This window comes from Neltuma alba, unplaced genomic scaffold (assembly GCF_004799145.2).
Source record: "Neltuma alba isolate B1F8T4 unplaced genomic scaffold, ASM479914v2 tig00011698_pilon, whole genome shotgun sequence".
Lineage (NCBI taxonomy): Eukaryota > Viridiplantae > Streptophyta > Magnoliopsida > Fabales > Fabaceae > Neltuma > Neltuma alba.
The window spans coordinates 850,105-864,158 of NW_021636335.1; the positions used below are offsets into that span (position 1 = coordinate 850,105).

At 35.7% G+C, this 14,054-nt stretch overlaps 1 protein-coding gene across 1 annotated transcript; it reads left to right on the forward strand.

Moving 5' to 3' along the window:
• Window positions 1–7,544: 7,544 nt before the first annotated feature.
• On the forward strand, window positions 7,545–8,084 carry LOC114716910 (uncharacterized). Its single transcript, XM_028901972.1, has one exon. The coding sequence runs from the start codon at window positions 7,545–7,547 to the stop codon at window positions 8,082–8,084; it is 540 nt and encodes a 179-aa protein (XP_028757805.1).
• Window positions 8,085–14,054: the final 5,970 nt, after the last annotated feature.

Sequence of the window (14,054 nt, forward strand, 5' to 3'; positions counted from 1 at the left end):
TCTCTTGAAATCTCGTAATGCCGGCTTGAAGCAAAAATGGATCCGATCAACCAACGATTAAGTAGGCCGGATATGTTGTTCCACTTTCGTCTCCCATTGCTTTGTTGCTACAGTGTGTATATTCAAATCACGTTATCTTTGTTGTTCATTTTTTAGATTTATTGGCTTTTGATTTTATTTTCCCCTCTAGATAACCTGTGAGATATATATATATATATATATATATGTATATTATTCCTCTTGGAAACATGACAAGGTTTTTTTTGGTTAATACAAACATGATAAGATTTTAACTGACATAAAATATTATTGTTTGACATCGAATCCCAGAATACCATTGACATTGACAAGATTGACATAAAATAACATCAAATGTCAAATATTATTTTTTAAATGATATGATATATATAAAATAAAATATATAAAAATTATGACATGTTAGTTAAGGGGGAGTTGATATCAGAGCTTTTAATTTAAATCCTTATATGTTAAAAAGTGATGTGCAATTAGCTCAAAATTCAGAAGGATTTTGTGTATTTTAATCTGTTGAGAAGGAATCTATGATGTCAAAGCTAATCCTCGATTAAAATACACTGCTATGAAACCAGTTTCAGTGCTCATCATCTTGATGAGTATTTTAAGCTCATCAGATCTAAATCGTCTATATCTGATTTGAACGATTCAGATTTAAAATTTTTAATTAATTATTTTTAAATACAAAAAATTATTTTTTGAAAAAATAATAGTTGAGAGATTATCTCTGTTTTAGATTTTATACATATTAAAATAAATATTTTGAAAAAAAAAATCAAATCTGAATCATTAAAATGAGATATGAACAATTTAGATCTGATGAGTTTAGGCTGCTTATCAAAGTGATAAGCACCAAAACTGGTTCTGACTGCTGTCGGGGTTTTATGTGCTCCATTGCTAACAAAATATATGGAGAGAGGGGAGATTTGGATTCTCTCCACTTCTTTTCCCATCCTCTTCCTCTCCACTATCCTCTTTTTCCCTTCATAACTATTGGATCAAAATTCCAATGATTCAGATTGATATCTTATAAAAATAATATTATTAAAAAAATAAATAAATAAATTTAAACTGTTAAAATATGGTCTAAACAGTTAATAACTATAATAAAAAAAAGTTGAAAAAAATTTGCTCTGTAATAATAATCTGTAGATATGAGCTGTTCAAATTAGATTTTAATAGTTTAAATTTATTTATTTATTTTTATAATTATATTTATTTTTATAAAATATTGTAAAATATTAAATCTGAATCATTAAAGTTTTGATCTAATGGTTGTAAAGGGCCAAAGAGGATAGTGGAGGGAAAGAGGATGGGAGAAGAAGTGGAGAGAATCCAAGTCCGAGAGAGGGGTGGGGGGAAAAAAAACAAAGGCAATATGCCCATCTAATTATTTGCTGCATCGCATTTATTACCCCTATGATGTTGAGGAAATCCCATATATGAAGAAAATGAAGAACGTAACGTTACGCGTTGAACGGCCAAAAAAACAACAATCAATTCGGAAGTAATGAGCACCCTGAGTTTATCATATATGGATCATCTATATTTTATTTTAATGGTCCAGATTTAATTTTTTATTTATTCAAAATAATTATTTTAATATGTATAGAATCTAAAATAAAGATAATTTCTTAACTATCATTCTTTCAAAAAATAGTTTTTTATTTAAAAATAATTAATTAAATATTTTAAATTTGAATCGTTCAAATTAAATATAGACACTCTAGATCTGATGAGTTTAGGGTGCCTATTAAAGTGATGAGCATTAAAATTGATTCCCAATTAATTAGAGTCACAATAATATAATATAAACTCACATACGTACAACTAAGAATTTCTGTCTGTTAACATAGAACAATATAAAGGACAATCCCATCACACACTAACATATTGCCATTTAGAAAGAAAGTGAAGTATTCAAATGACCATCATCTTGTTGGCTCTAAGTTTTCTCTCTCTTGAAGTGCGTGCACTCCATTCCTGCCTGCGATGGACGATCACGGTCACCGGAAGATGCCACCTGATCGACCTTCAGATGCCCTGACTTGTGGGAGCAAGAAGAAGACGAAGAATGTTGGGGCCCAAGCAAATAGTTCCCCTGTTTCCCAGATCACCATCTCGGACTCGGCTATGACGGAAAAAGTTTCAAACGAAGAAGAGGTTGCTATGGAGTCTGACTGCGAACACCGAAAAAGCAAGCCAAATGTCGAAGCGAAACAACCATCATACCGAGATTCACTGCTGGGTTTCAACGGTATTGCCAACAGCTACAGCCATATGGAGGAGGATGAGCTACTATCGGATGTCCTAAACAGGGAATGGGAAATACCTGAACCTTCCCCTGAACTACGAGCAATAATAGAAAAATGCCTCGTGATTCCCATCTCGCCTGAAGAATACAGCGACTGGTGCAAACCATGGAACGCCGCCCTTGTCGTCACTGTCTTAGGACGAAGGTACAATGTCTACAATCTCAAACCTCACCTGAGCAAGATTTGGGGATTGAACGAGAAGGATTTTGAGTTAATCGATATCCCAAATAATTACTTCATAGTCCGTTTTCAACAAAACGAAAGATGGGCAGACACCTACAAGAAAGTCTTGTACGAGGGACCCTGGGTGGTTCAACAGCATAGTGTCTTGATCTAGCAATGGACTCCATACTTTGATGCTTATAACAATCCGCTGAGGCGTATTGTGACATGGGTTCGAATACCAAACATACCGATGCACTGCTACAATAGAGACTTCATCGCAAGACTGGGTGATCACATAGGCAGAACTCTAAAAGTCGACATGAACACCCTGGAGGACATCACGAAAGAGACGTCAAGAGTAGAAAGAGGAAAGTATGCGAGAATTTGTGTTGAATTAGATCTACAAAAGAAACTGGTCCCAAGAGTGGCAGCAGCAAATGTGGTGTATATGGTGGAGTATGAAGGGCTCAACCTGATTTGTTTTGCTTGCGGAAGGTACGGGCATAGGAAGGAAAATTGCCCCTGGAGCTACGCCCAAACACAGAGTGGGGGAAAACCATCATCGGAAAACCAGGAAATCGTGATGCAAAGAACGATGCCAGAGAAGAGGGACACAAATGCCGATGAAGAGTTTGGCCAGTGGATGATAGTGGGAAAAAACAATAAACCCCGATTTCCAAGGAGAGAACCTATGAGAGACAAAAGATGAGCAGGGAAAGGACCTAAGGGTGTTAGAAAACAACGGGAAGGAAGTATAAGATCACGTTTCGGGCCACTGTCAGAGCTAATGGAAGATGATGAAAAGGTGTCAGAGAGCAAGATTGCTAGTGAAATCCCAGAATCCAGTCACCCGAAAAGAACTGAGAGAGGAATAGTAATCTATGAGGAAAAGAAGGATCAGATAAGATAGACAGAGACGGCCCTGGAAGCTAAGAAAAGTGGCGGTAAGAGGGGAAATCAAAAGGGCAAAGAAGTGAGTAGACATTTAGGGAAAGGCAATATTAACCCTAATGGGCTAGTAGTGCAAAAGATGGCCCAAATGAGAACGGAGAATCAAGAAGAGGATATGTCCTATGAGAGGACCGAAGCAGAAACAAGCAGACAGGGCCAGAAGTCAATGGGCCGAAGGGAACATGTTGTGGTTAGAGGTAATTTAAAGAATATGGGCTCAGAAGTGGACCGATCAAACGAGATGATGGTAGAGGTGGAAAACGCAAAAACCATCCTATACTTAGAAGGGCCACAACCAATGAATACCACTGGACTGAATATCACCGATGAATCTGGAGTTTCCTCACCATGCAATACTCTCCACGATAACAAGATTCTAGTGATGCATAGTAGACAACACAAAAACTGTCTACCTAAGCCAGGAGACCAAATTATTGCCGTCAATGACAGAGGAATGACTGTATCAACAGCATGCCCGATCTGGGAGGATGAGGCGACATTGGTCGAGTAAGCTTTCTTTTACTTTTTTCCCTCTTCTTGTTTTGCCATCATGATTATTGCCGCATGGAATTGCAGAGGTGCTGGAAGTAGAAGCTTTCCACACACCATTAAAGATATTGTTGGAAGAAATAGAATTGACATTTTGTGCCTTTTAGAAACTCGCATAAGTGGTCATTGAGCAGAAACAGTTGTTAGAAGATTGGGTTTCTCATATTGGATCCGGATTGAAGCTACGGGTTTTGCTGGAGGTATATGGTTGCTTTGGAATGAGGAGGATACCCAAGTGGACTATATATGCTCCAACACACAATTGCTACATTGTAGGCTAATTGACAGGAGGAGAAATAAATCTTGTGTTACTACTTTTATTTACGGAGAGACTACTCATTTGAGAAGAGAGTTACTTTGGCAAAGTCTGGGATGTATTGCTGAGAGTACTAACGAAGCTTGGCTGATCCTGGGTGATTTTAACTGTTTTCTTCGACACTCAGATAAGATGGGCGGAGCCCCACCACACACAACATCAATGAAGAAATTTGGAGACTGCATTCAAAAAATAGGTTTGTTGGAAGTGCCTTTTGTTGGGGAGAAATTTACTTGGGAAAAGAAAAAGGTGAAAGAACGGCTGGACTGGGTTTTCAGCAATACTCAATGGGACCTCGAATTTCCTCATTATAAAGCCTACCACACGTTAAAATATAAATCTGACCACAGGGTAGTGGTAGTCTCTGATAGAGGTAAGGACCATAATTGCAGACCCACACAACAATATTTCACTTATCAGCCTGCCTGGGCTCTTGAGGAGGGGTTTCCTGACATAGTCTACCAAGCATGGGAAGGGAAAGAATGGTGTGAAGGAATCAGCAACTTTGCAACTAAAGCCAAGATCTGGAATCAGGAAGTGGTTGGCAATATTCCCGCAAGGAAGAGACAGATCTTAAAAAGACTTGAAGGGATTGATAAGGCAAGAAAAGATAAAATCTCAAATGGTCTATGGAAACTGGAACGCAAGTTATGGCAAAACTATAATAAGCTGGTGGCACAAGAAGAACTCCTCTGGTTCCAAAAATCAAGATGCAAATGGCTGGAATGGGGAGATAAAAATACCAGTTTTTTCCATGCTTCAACAAAATTGAAAAGAAAAAGACAGTTTGTGGAGGCTCTAAAGAATGAGGAAGGCACCTGGATAACTGACCAACAGGAGTTGTGCAGAATGGCAGGAGATTTCTTCCAAAAGCTCTACACAAAAGACTGTATTGTTAATGATAACCTTGATTGGGACACTGTCTTTCCTCTTTTGTCAGACACGGATCTTGAGCTGTTACACATAGGGGTAACTGAAGGAGAGATAAAAAACGCAGCCTTCACAATGGGTGCCTTCAAGGCACCAGGACCGGATGGTTTGCAAGCTCATTTTTTCCAGAATTAGTGGAATACTATTGGCCTTAAAATATGCAGGTTTATTAAGGAGGCTTGGGAGAATCCAAAAAAAATTGGTGAAATTAACAAAACACATATTGTTCTCATTCCCAAAGTGGACAACCCTAAAAAACTAACAGATTTCAGACCGATATCATTATGCAATGTAAGCTTCAAGATCATAACCAAAATCATTACAAATAGACTCAAACGGGTGATGGGTTACCTTGTGCAGCCCCAACAATGCAGTTTTATAGCTGGAAGACAAGGGAGTGACAATGTGATCATAGCTCAGGAAGCAATCCATACTATGAGGAATAAGAAAGGAAGGAAAGGTTTTGTGGCCATTAAAGTTGACATGGAAAAAGCCTATGACCGCCTAGATTGGAGTTTCTTGAGGAAAACCCTACTTACCTTAGGTCTCAAAGAGGGCATGGTTAACCTTATCATGGCTTGTACTTCTTCAGCCTCTATGAAAGTTGTGTGGAATGGGGTGACCTCACACTCATTCAAACCAACAAGAGGAGTAAGGCAAGGTGATCCTCTCAGTCCTTATTTGTTTGTTTTATGCATGGAGCGATTGGGGCAAGTGATCTCAAGAGAAGTGGAACAGGGGAACTGGAAAGGGATAAAATTGAGTAATTCGGGACCAACCATTTCCCATCTCTTCTTTGCGGATGACTTGTTTCTGTTTGGAGAAGCCTCAAGTGATCAGATAAGTGTGATGCGTGATATAATGCAGACCTTTTGATACTTCAGGTCACCGAATTAACTTAGCCAAGTCAAAGGCTTTTTTCTCAAAAAAATGTAAGTTTCCACCGGGCAAGAGAATTGAGCCAGCAACTAGGCATTGGTATAACTAGTGACCTGGGGAAGTACCTTGGAATTCCTTTGTTACATAAAAGACTGACGAAGGCTGTACATCTCCCAATCATACACAAGGTTCAAAAGAGATTAGCAGGTTGGAAGGCAAATTTTCTGACAATGGCTGGTAGATCCATTCTAATCAAATCGGTAATCTCAGCGCTGCCAAGCTACCAAATGCAAACCATGTTGCTTCCTATAGGAATCCTAAAGGAGATAGAGAAATGTAGCCAGAATTTCCTATGGAATCAATTCCATGAGGGAAGGAAAATGCATCTGATTTCATGGGAGAAAATTAAACAGGAGAAAGAAATGGGGGGACTGGGTATAAAAGATCTAAGATACCAAAACATTGCTTTCATCATGAAATTATGCTGGGGAATTATGACAAAGCCAGATGCTTTATGGGTTCAATGCCTCAAAAAGAAATATAGGTGTGGAGACGGTGACTACCCAGTAGTGATCAAAAAGCCAAACTCCTCCATAATATGGCGTAGTATTACATCTGTGTGGGATCAATTCTATGCAAGGCTTGGGAAGCATATAAATAGTGGAAACAACACTTTGTTTTGGTGGGAGAAATGGTCATCGTTGGAGGAACCTCTCATCCATTTAGCCGAGAGAAACTTCCATTTAATAAATCCTAGTGCACGAGTTAAAGATTTTGTTGGAAGCAATGGATCGTGGAACATACAGTGCTGGGAGGTTTTCTTTCCAAAGTGGGTCATCAACATACTACGGAATGCTAAGCCCCCTAGTGGTAACTTAGACGATGAAATCATCTGGAGATGTAGTAATGATGGGAACTTCAGTGTCAAGTCTGCATATCAAATGATAAATCACCAACATGACCAAAGTCAAGGCATCTGGTGGAAAAGATTGTGGAAACTTCCGGGAGAAAATGAAAATGTTTCTTTGGCAGGCCTTTCATGAGAGATTACCAACCAACCTTCTTAGAGCCAGCAGAGGGATAAACACGAGTGCTGAGTGCCCTTTTGAGTGTCAAAGAGAGGAAGACACTTTGCATATCCTGCGTGATTGTGAGATAGCGAGAGATATATGGAACAAAATTATTAAACCTAACCATCTGGAAAACTTTTATTCTTGTTTGAATTTGCAGGTCTGGCTAAGGAGAAACCTCTCACAAGAGCTGGGAAAGCACTAATTTGCCCGTTGGCCCTGGGCCAAAACTTTCAGCACAGTTTGTTGGATCCTTTGGAAGAATAGATGCAGAGGAGTAATGGAGGGGCACAGATCTTCAGCACAGGACATCCTTAACACTTTTGCTACTTACTAATGGAATACACGGATCAAGGGAAGTTCAAACACCAAATCTTCCAACTCAACCAACAGGAATTGCGATGGTCACCTCCGCCAACGGGAGTGTTTCGTCTCGACACAGATGGCTCGGTGAATCTACAGCAAGCTGCATGTGGTGGAACCATAAGAGATGAGAACGGTAATTGGATTACAGGTTTTCAAAAACGACTTGGACGTGTCCCCTCAACCATAGCAGAACTAATTGGGATTACCACTGGACTTCAAATCTGCAAACAACAAGGTTTTGACAAAGTGTTGGTCTATACCGACTCACTTGAGGCTATCCACCTACTCATGATAGACAGTGGAGGACACCATCCTTTTAGTACAGAGATCACTGAAGGGAGGAGGCTGATATTCTCTGATTGGGAAATTGAACTTAGATATGCACCTAGGGAGTCCATACAGTGTGCAGATTTTCTGGCAAGAGAAGCACATCACATCGTGGAGGACATGAAGATTTTAAACGAACCCCATCCTGGATGTTTTGATCGCCTACGTTTAGATAGGGTTTAAATGTAGTTGTTGTGTTGTACTGATTTTTCTTTAGCAAGTTCATCTTGCCCTTTAACCAAAAAAAAAAGAAAAAAAAAAGAAAGAAAGTGAAGTAACATCATCTGTTGAATCCCCAGATGCAGAAGAATCAGGCATTCAATATCGAATATGGTCATTCTAGCTAGGGAGAAAACTTAATTTAAAGAATTTGTTAGATATCTCAGCACAACTCGCTTAAAGGTATAAACCTTTTAGTTATACATTGAACTTTGCTATCATCCATACAAGTATGATCATTTGTTGTATATGTAACTTCAAGATCTTAGGTTCTTCTACAAAATTCTCTCCTTACTTTCTCAAAATGCAGGGCTTGGTTTGTCAGCTCATATGTCGTCAATTGAGTGAAGATGTGAAGGTTCTCATTAATTGGAGAAAAAATTTTATTGAATTCATCAGGTGCATCTTCTTGTTCCCATTTTGCTCTACTCCATTGAAGTTTTTTTTCCCCATCCCATTTCTCCTCTTATTACTTTAGCTTTTTGCTTGACAATTTTGTAAGGGCCTGTTTGGTTTGAGGGGAGAGGAGGGTAGGGAAGGAGATGGGAGCTTTTATTCTCATCTTGTTTGGTTTGATTAAAAAGGAAGGGAGGAAAGGATATTTAATGATTTTGGTTTAAGAAGGGAAGGGGAGGGATAGTAATAATCAATTTATCATTTTACCTTTACATATTAGTTTATATTTTTTATTGATATATTATATAAATTAATTTACATCTTAATTTAAATTATGTAATTTAATAAAAATTCAATCTTATCATGTTAATATATGCATTAAAAAATTGGTACAGTAATTTTTTATTCTAATTAATATAGTAATATATTTGGAATAATCAAATTAACAAATTTTATATGCTCTAAGAAAAATGAAATTTTATTCTCTTTAGGCTATCCTTTTTTTCAGCTTTAAAATATATTTATAAAAAAATTAATTTTATAATATTATAATTTTTTATTTTTAATTAATTTTTGTTATAATATATTTTTAATTATAATAATTTTTATTTTTTATTTTTTTACCCAGGATAGTATAGTTTTTATTTGAAATAAATATTATAATAATATATTTTATGGGTAGTAGTGGAATATTAAAAAAAACCATAAGGGTATGATGATCCAAAAATTTAGCTCCCCTTCAAAAACCCCCAATTTGGAGGGGATCTAAAATGAGGGGAGGGGAGGGGGGGGGGAGGGGCAATTTTGGCTTCCCTTCCTTTCAAAATTTTTAACCAAATGAGGGAGGGGCTTATTTTCCCTCCCCTCCCCTACTTTCCCCTCCAACCAAACACGCCCTAAGAGAAAGACTTTGGAGTTTTGGACAATAATTAAGTCCTGTCTGTTCTAAATTTCTCCCAATGCACCCTCCATTTGAAATGCTAGCTAGTTCTGGTACAAAGAGAAGTGACAACTTTCTTAATCTAGGGAGGAAAATATTTGTTGTTCGTTTTTTAAAGAATGAACAGCTTATGATGCTACTTATTTTTTGGGACAATCTTCAACTATGAGCTCTTCTAAGTTGACAAGGCTGTGTAAAAAATACATGGTGAATATGGTGGTTACCTCAGGGTAAGTGTGCAATGATAATAAATTTAGTTCACAAAAAATGGAATTGCCAAGAGTTGACTTGTTAATGATGCTTCTCAGATTTTTCATGTAGAATATGGTCAAGAATTGCATAATCCTAGTTGTTTCAGATTCTCCAACCGAAATTGGGTGAGATTGTTGATGGTCATGTGGCGATCCAAGAAAAATGCGCAGAATTTAGAGAAAATGGACTTCATCAGGAAAAACTTGACGTATACAAATTTTAAGTTAGGATTGCTTTCTTTAATTATCAACTCAATAGCAGTCGCTACATGTGATACCAATCTTGGCTTGTGGTGGCCGATGATGAATCTAAAATCAAGCAGACACCTTTCTCTAGGATTCAAGAAATTAACTCTTGGGATATACACATCCAATGCTTGCAACGTTTCTAATCCATTGATTTCTGCAAGAATGTCTTCAATGTTCTGGAGCCACCCTTCATTATCGGAGTTAATACCAATTTTTAAAACTTTCAATTAAGCGAGCTGGGGTAGAACATCAAGAGGAATCACTGCACACCTAGAATCATCATTATGAAATGAGAGAAATAAGCTTTCCAAATTGCTCAACTTTTCTATCTCCTTTGGCGAATGTGTGATCAGGGTGCCAGCAAGATCAAGTGTCGTGAGATTACTAAGTCGACCAACCTCTTGTGGGAGAAAAAAAGCTCAGAATCTTTTAGATAAAATTCTCTAAGCTTCTGTCAATTGAAAATTGAGCTTGGGAGTTCATGTATTCGTGCATGACAAGTCCAGGATGCTAAGCAGAGGCACATGATCAAAAAATGAGAATGGAATTTTCATCAAATTAAGGTTGTTTCCCAACAATAATCTTCCAAGTTTGGGAAGATTCAAACATTCCGAAAGATGTGCAATCTGAGTGCCAGAAATATCGCACTCCTCAAGGTTATGGAGTTTCCAAATTTCTTGTGGGAGCTTCTCCAATCGCTCACACCCTGCCAACCTCAATGTTTCAAGATTCCCAAGTCTAGCAATCCGTGACGGCAATTCCAGCAATTGCGAACAATCTTCTAAAGACAAAGTTTCAAGCTTTAGGAGATCAAACATTGCTTCTGGTAGTGTTTCCAGCATACAACCTTCCACATTCAATTTTTAGCTTGAGCCTGGGTAATTACAGCATATAAATTTCGCATGTGAGTATTGGATAAGTTTAAAACTTGGAGGTTTAAAATTGCTGGTTCCAATGCTCCTTCACTCAAGTTCTTAAGAATTTCCTCCCCCAACGTGTGCAAGATAATCTTAATATCCTCAGGCAATAGGATATGCCGACCTCGGGCGTCTTCCAATTGCAGTAAGACAGAACATTCCATGAAAAGACTCTTTAGGAAGATACCATCAACAACGAAAACAACGAAAACATTTTCTCATGGCATAGACCTTTATAATATATCCCTTCAAACTTACATTCTCTCTACTTGTAGAACTGTCATGCTGCTGAGCTGACTTAGACATCATCTTTGGTGCGATTGGTCGCTTTCAAAATGCAAAGAATAAAGCCTTACAAATATCATTTGTTATGATATTTAAATAATGATCAGCAACAGTAATCTAACTTCTTATTCGATTGATGCCAGCCTAATTTTAGAAAAGATTTCTATGCGAGAAGAGAGCCTCCTAATTAAGAAAAAATTACTAGAAATTCATAGAGCATTAATTTATAACTCAAAGCCACTAAAACTTTATCCTAGGACCAGTCTAAGATTATTCTAAAACAACCTTAGAGTTACTCTAGATGACCCAAAATAATTTATTATTAAATTCTCGCAATTAAGATTTTGTAATTATTATTAAATTCATCAGAAGGTTACTCTCTAAAACTATTCTAGGAGTTGAAAGCCATCTCAAGAAATCTAAAATCATCTTTCAAATCCATATGCCTTTATAACTTAATTAGTTCACCATAATAGGAATAAATTACATATAAACTGAATCTATGATACTATCTCTGGTTCTTAATATAAGAGTTAGTTAACTAATTTGAGTAGATTAAGAAAAACTAGTTAAATTAGTTATTTGTAATAAATATATGTTGTCTTTCTTAAATATCCTTACTAATCAAGTGTATCAGCTAAAACTACCATTATTACAAGGACTACTTTAAAAAAATTAGATAAATATGAGAGACAAAGTAGATTGGGATCTTATATTTAGGATGAAAATAAAAGTTAAACAAGCTTTTATATTAAGGACCGGAAGTAGTGTATGTGTATATGAAAAGAAAGACGCGGAAAGTTAACGTCAAAGACTCCATAACATTATAATGGATGAGGAAGTTTTTACAACAGTAATATATGTACGTGTGCATATTAGCGCGCATGTGTCAAAAGAGAGGAACCTTGATATGTATATGTGAATGAATTGACATATAGTGCCTCCTTCCACTAAAGATCACACACACACACACACACACACACACACACACCGAATTAAACACTAACACACATATATAAACCAATATGAACATTCGAAATTCACTCATAGTGAAGGTGAGAAAGGTGCCAAGAGGAATGCCATTAGCTTTCAATAATAAAAAGAACAAATATGTGAAGGAGGCACGCTATTATACCTGAATAGAATACTTGCCGTATGTGATGCTAAGAAGGGAAGAGGGGTATGAAAGGAGAGGGAAAATAAAGAAGTAAAAGACGAAAGAGAATCTTGCGAAGTGTACTTGTTGGGAGAGATGAAAACTCCTTGTATTTTGATCTTTCAAAGCGATACTCTTGATCCAATTAAAAAAAAAAAGATGAAAGAGAACTTGGGGTGTTTTACTAATATAATCTGTTTAGGATTTATAAAATTTAAATTAAATTTTCTCATGTTATCTATGTTATTATTAAGACAATCCTGTTAGATATATAAATCTTCTTTTAAGATAACTAAAAGAAATTTGAGATATATTTAAGATTTAATTAGATTTTTCTGATTATTTTCTTGATATTTTACTGTCTTTTTATTTATTTTTAAATATACATTCACGTTGTGAGTGTGATTTTTTGCTATCTTTTATCACAAATATACACACAATATTATGATTATTTTCTTAAGGGGCACTATTTCGCTTTAAGTCGCTAATAAAAAATTCGGATGTTGCATGGTCATCTCATAATAATTGAATTTTAAAGCTTAATAAAATGATGTTATTAACAAGAATTAGTTGCAAGACAAATCATAAATTAAAATTTGATTAAAACAAGGACATAATTAGGATATAACTCAAGCTTCTAAATTTTTTGGATAATTTTATTTTTCCTTAAGCTGGAAGTTTTTGACGGGGAAATGAAGATATTTCGAGAGATTTTTTCCTGAAAAGGAAAAAAAAAAAAAAAAGAAGCAGAATAGTCCTATATTATCAAGAAAACAAAACTGAATATCCAGAAAACCAAATTCACACTTGTTTATTTTAAGCTAAGTATACATTTAGCTTTTTAAACTTTTATAAGGTTTTAATTTAATTTCTTAATTTTAAACAGTATATATTTAGTCCTTTAATCTTGAAAATTATTGACAAAAAATGGTGACATTGAGATTTTAATATTGATAAAATATTCTCAAATACTAACATATTATTTATTTTAAAAAAATGCTAACATGTTAAGTTTAATTTCTAAAACAATCATGATTGTTACAAAAAAAAATCATCATCTAAGCCTATTGATTTTAGGGTTGAAAAATAAAAAATGTACTTTTTAAAATTAGGGGACTAAATCAAAATATTATCTAAAGTTAAAGAAACAAATACACACTGTAGTCTTTATTTTTGTGTTTTAGAAGGGAAAACACATGATGCCTTTTCTCCTTTCTTTCTGTTTTTTGGGCCAAAAACAATTAAATTTTCTATTGTTAGATCAATTCTTCAGATTTTACTGGTGATTTGTAAGGTAAAAAGTTTCTTGAAGTTTTGAAAAATTCACTTGTAAATTTTGAAAAATGCTTGAGAAAGATATATATATATATATATATATATATATAGAGAGAGAGAGAGAGAGAGGATGAATTATGAAGCCTATATTACAAGTTTGTGGAATATATGCAAAAAACAATTCAAAGCATTACTCAACAGTTCACAAATGGAGATTCTAATTCCCAACTGGAGTTTGTCTCAGTTAGGTAATACAAATACAAATTACATACCCAAATCATACCAGCCTACACTCAAGTTTGTATCAGTTTTCAGGGAGTTTCTGCATTTGTTTGAACTAAGAATTTCAAGTTTTCCTCGAGAAACAAATTGGCATTAGTTAAAATCTTGTTTGGTATGTTTGAAATAAGATAGAGCTATTTTGTATTACTATGTTTGCCACAATAGAAATACAATAAAAATGCT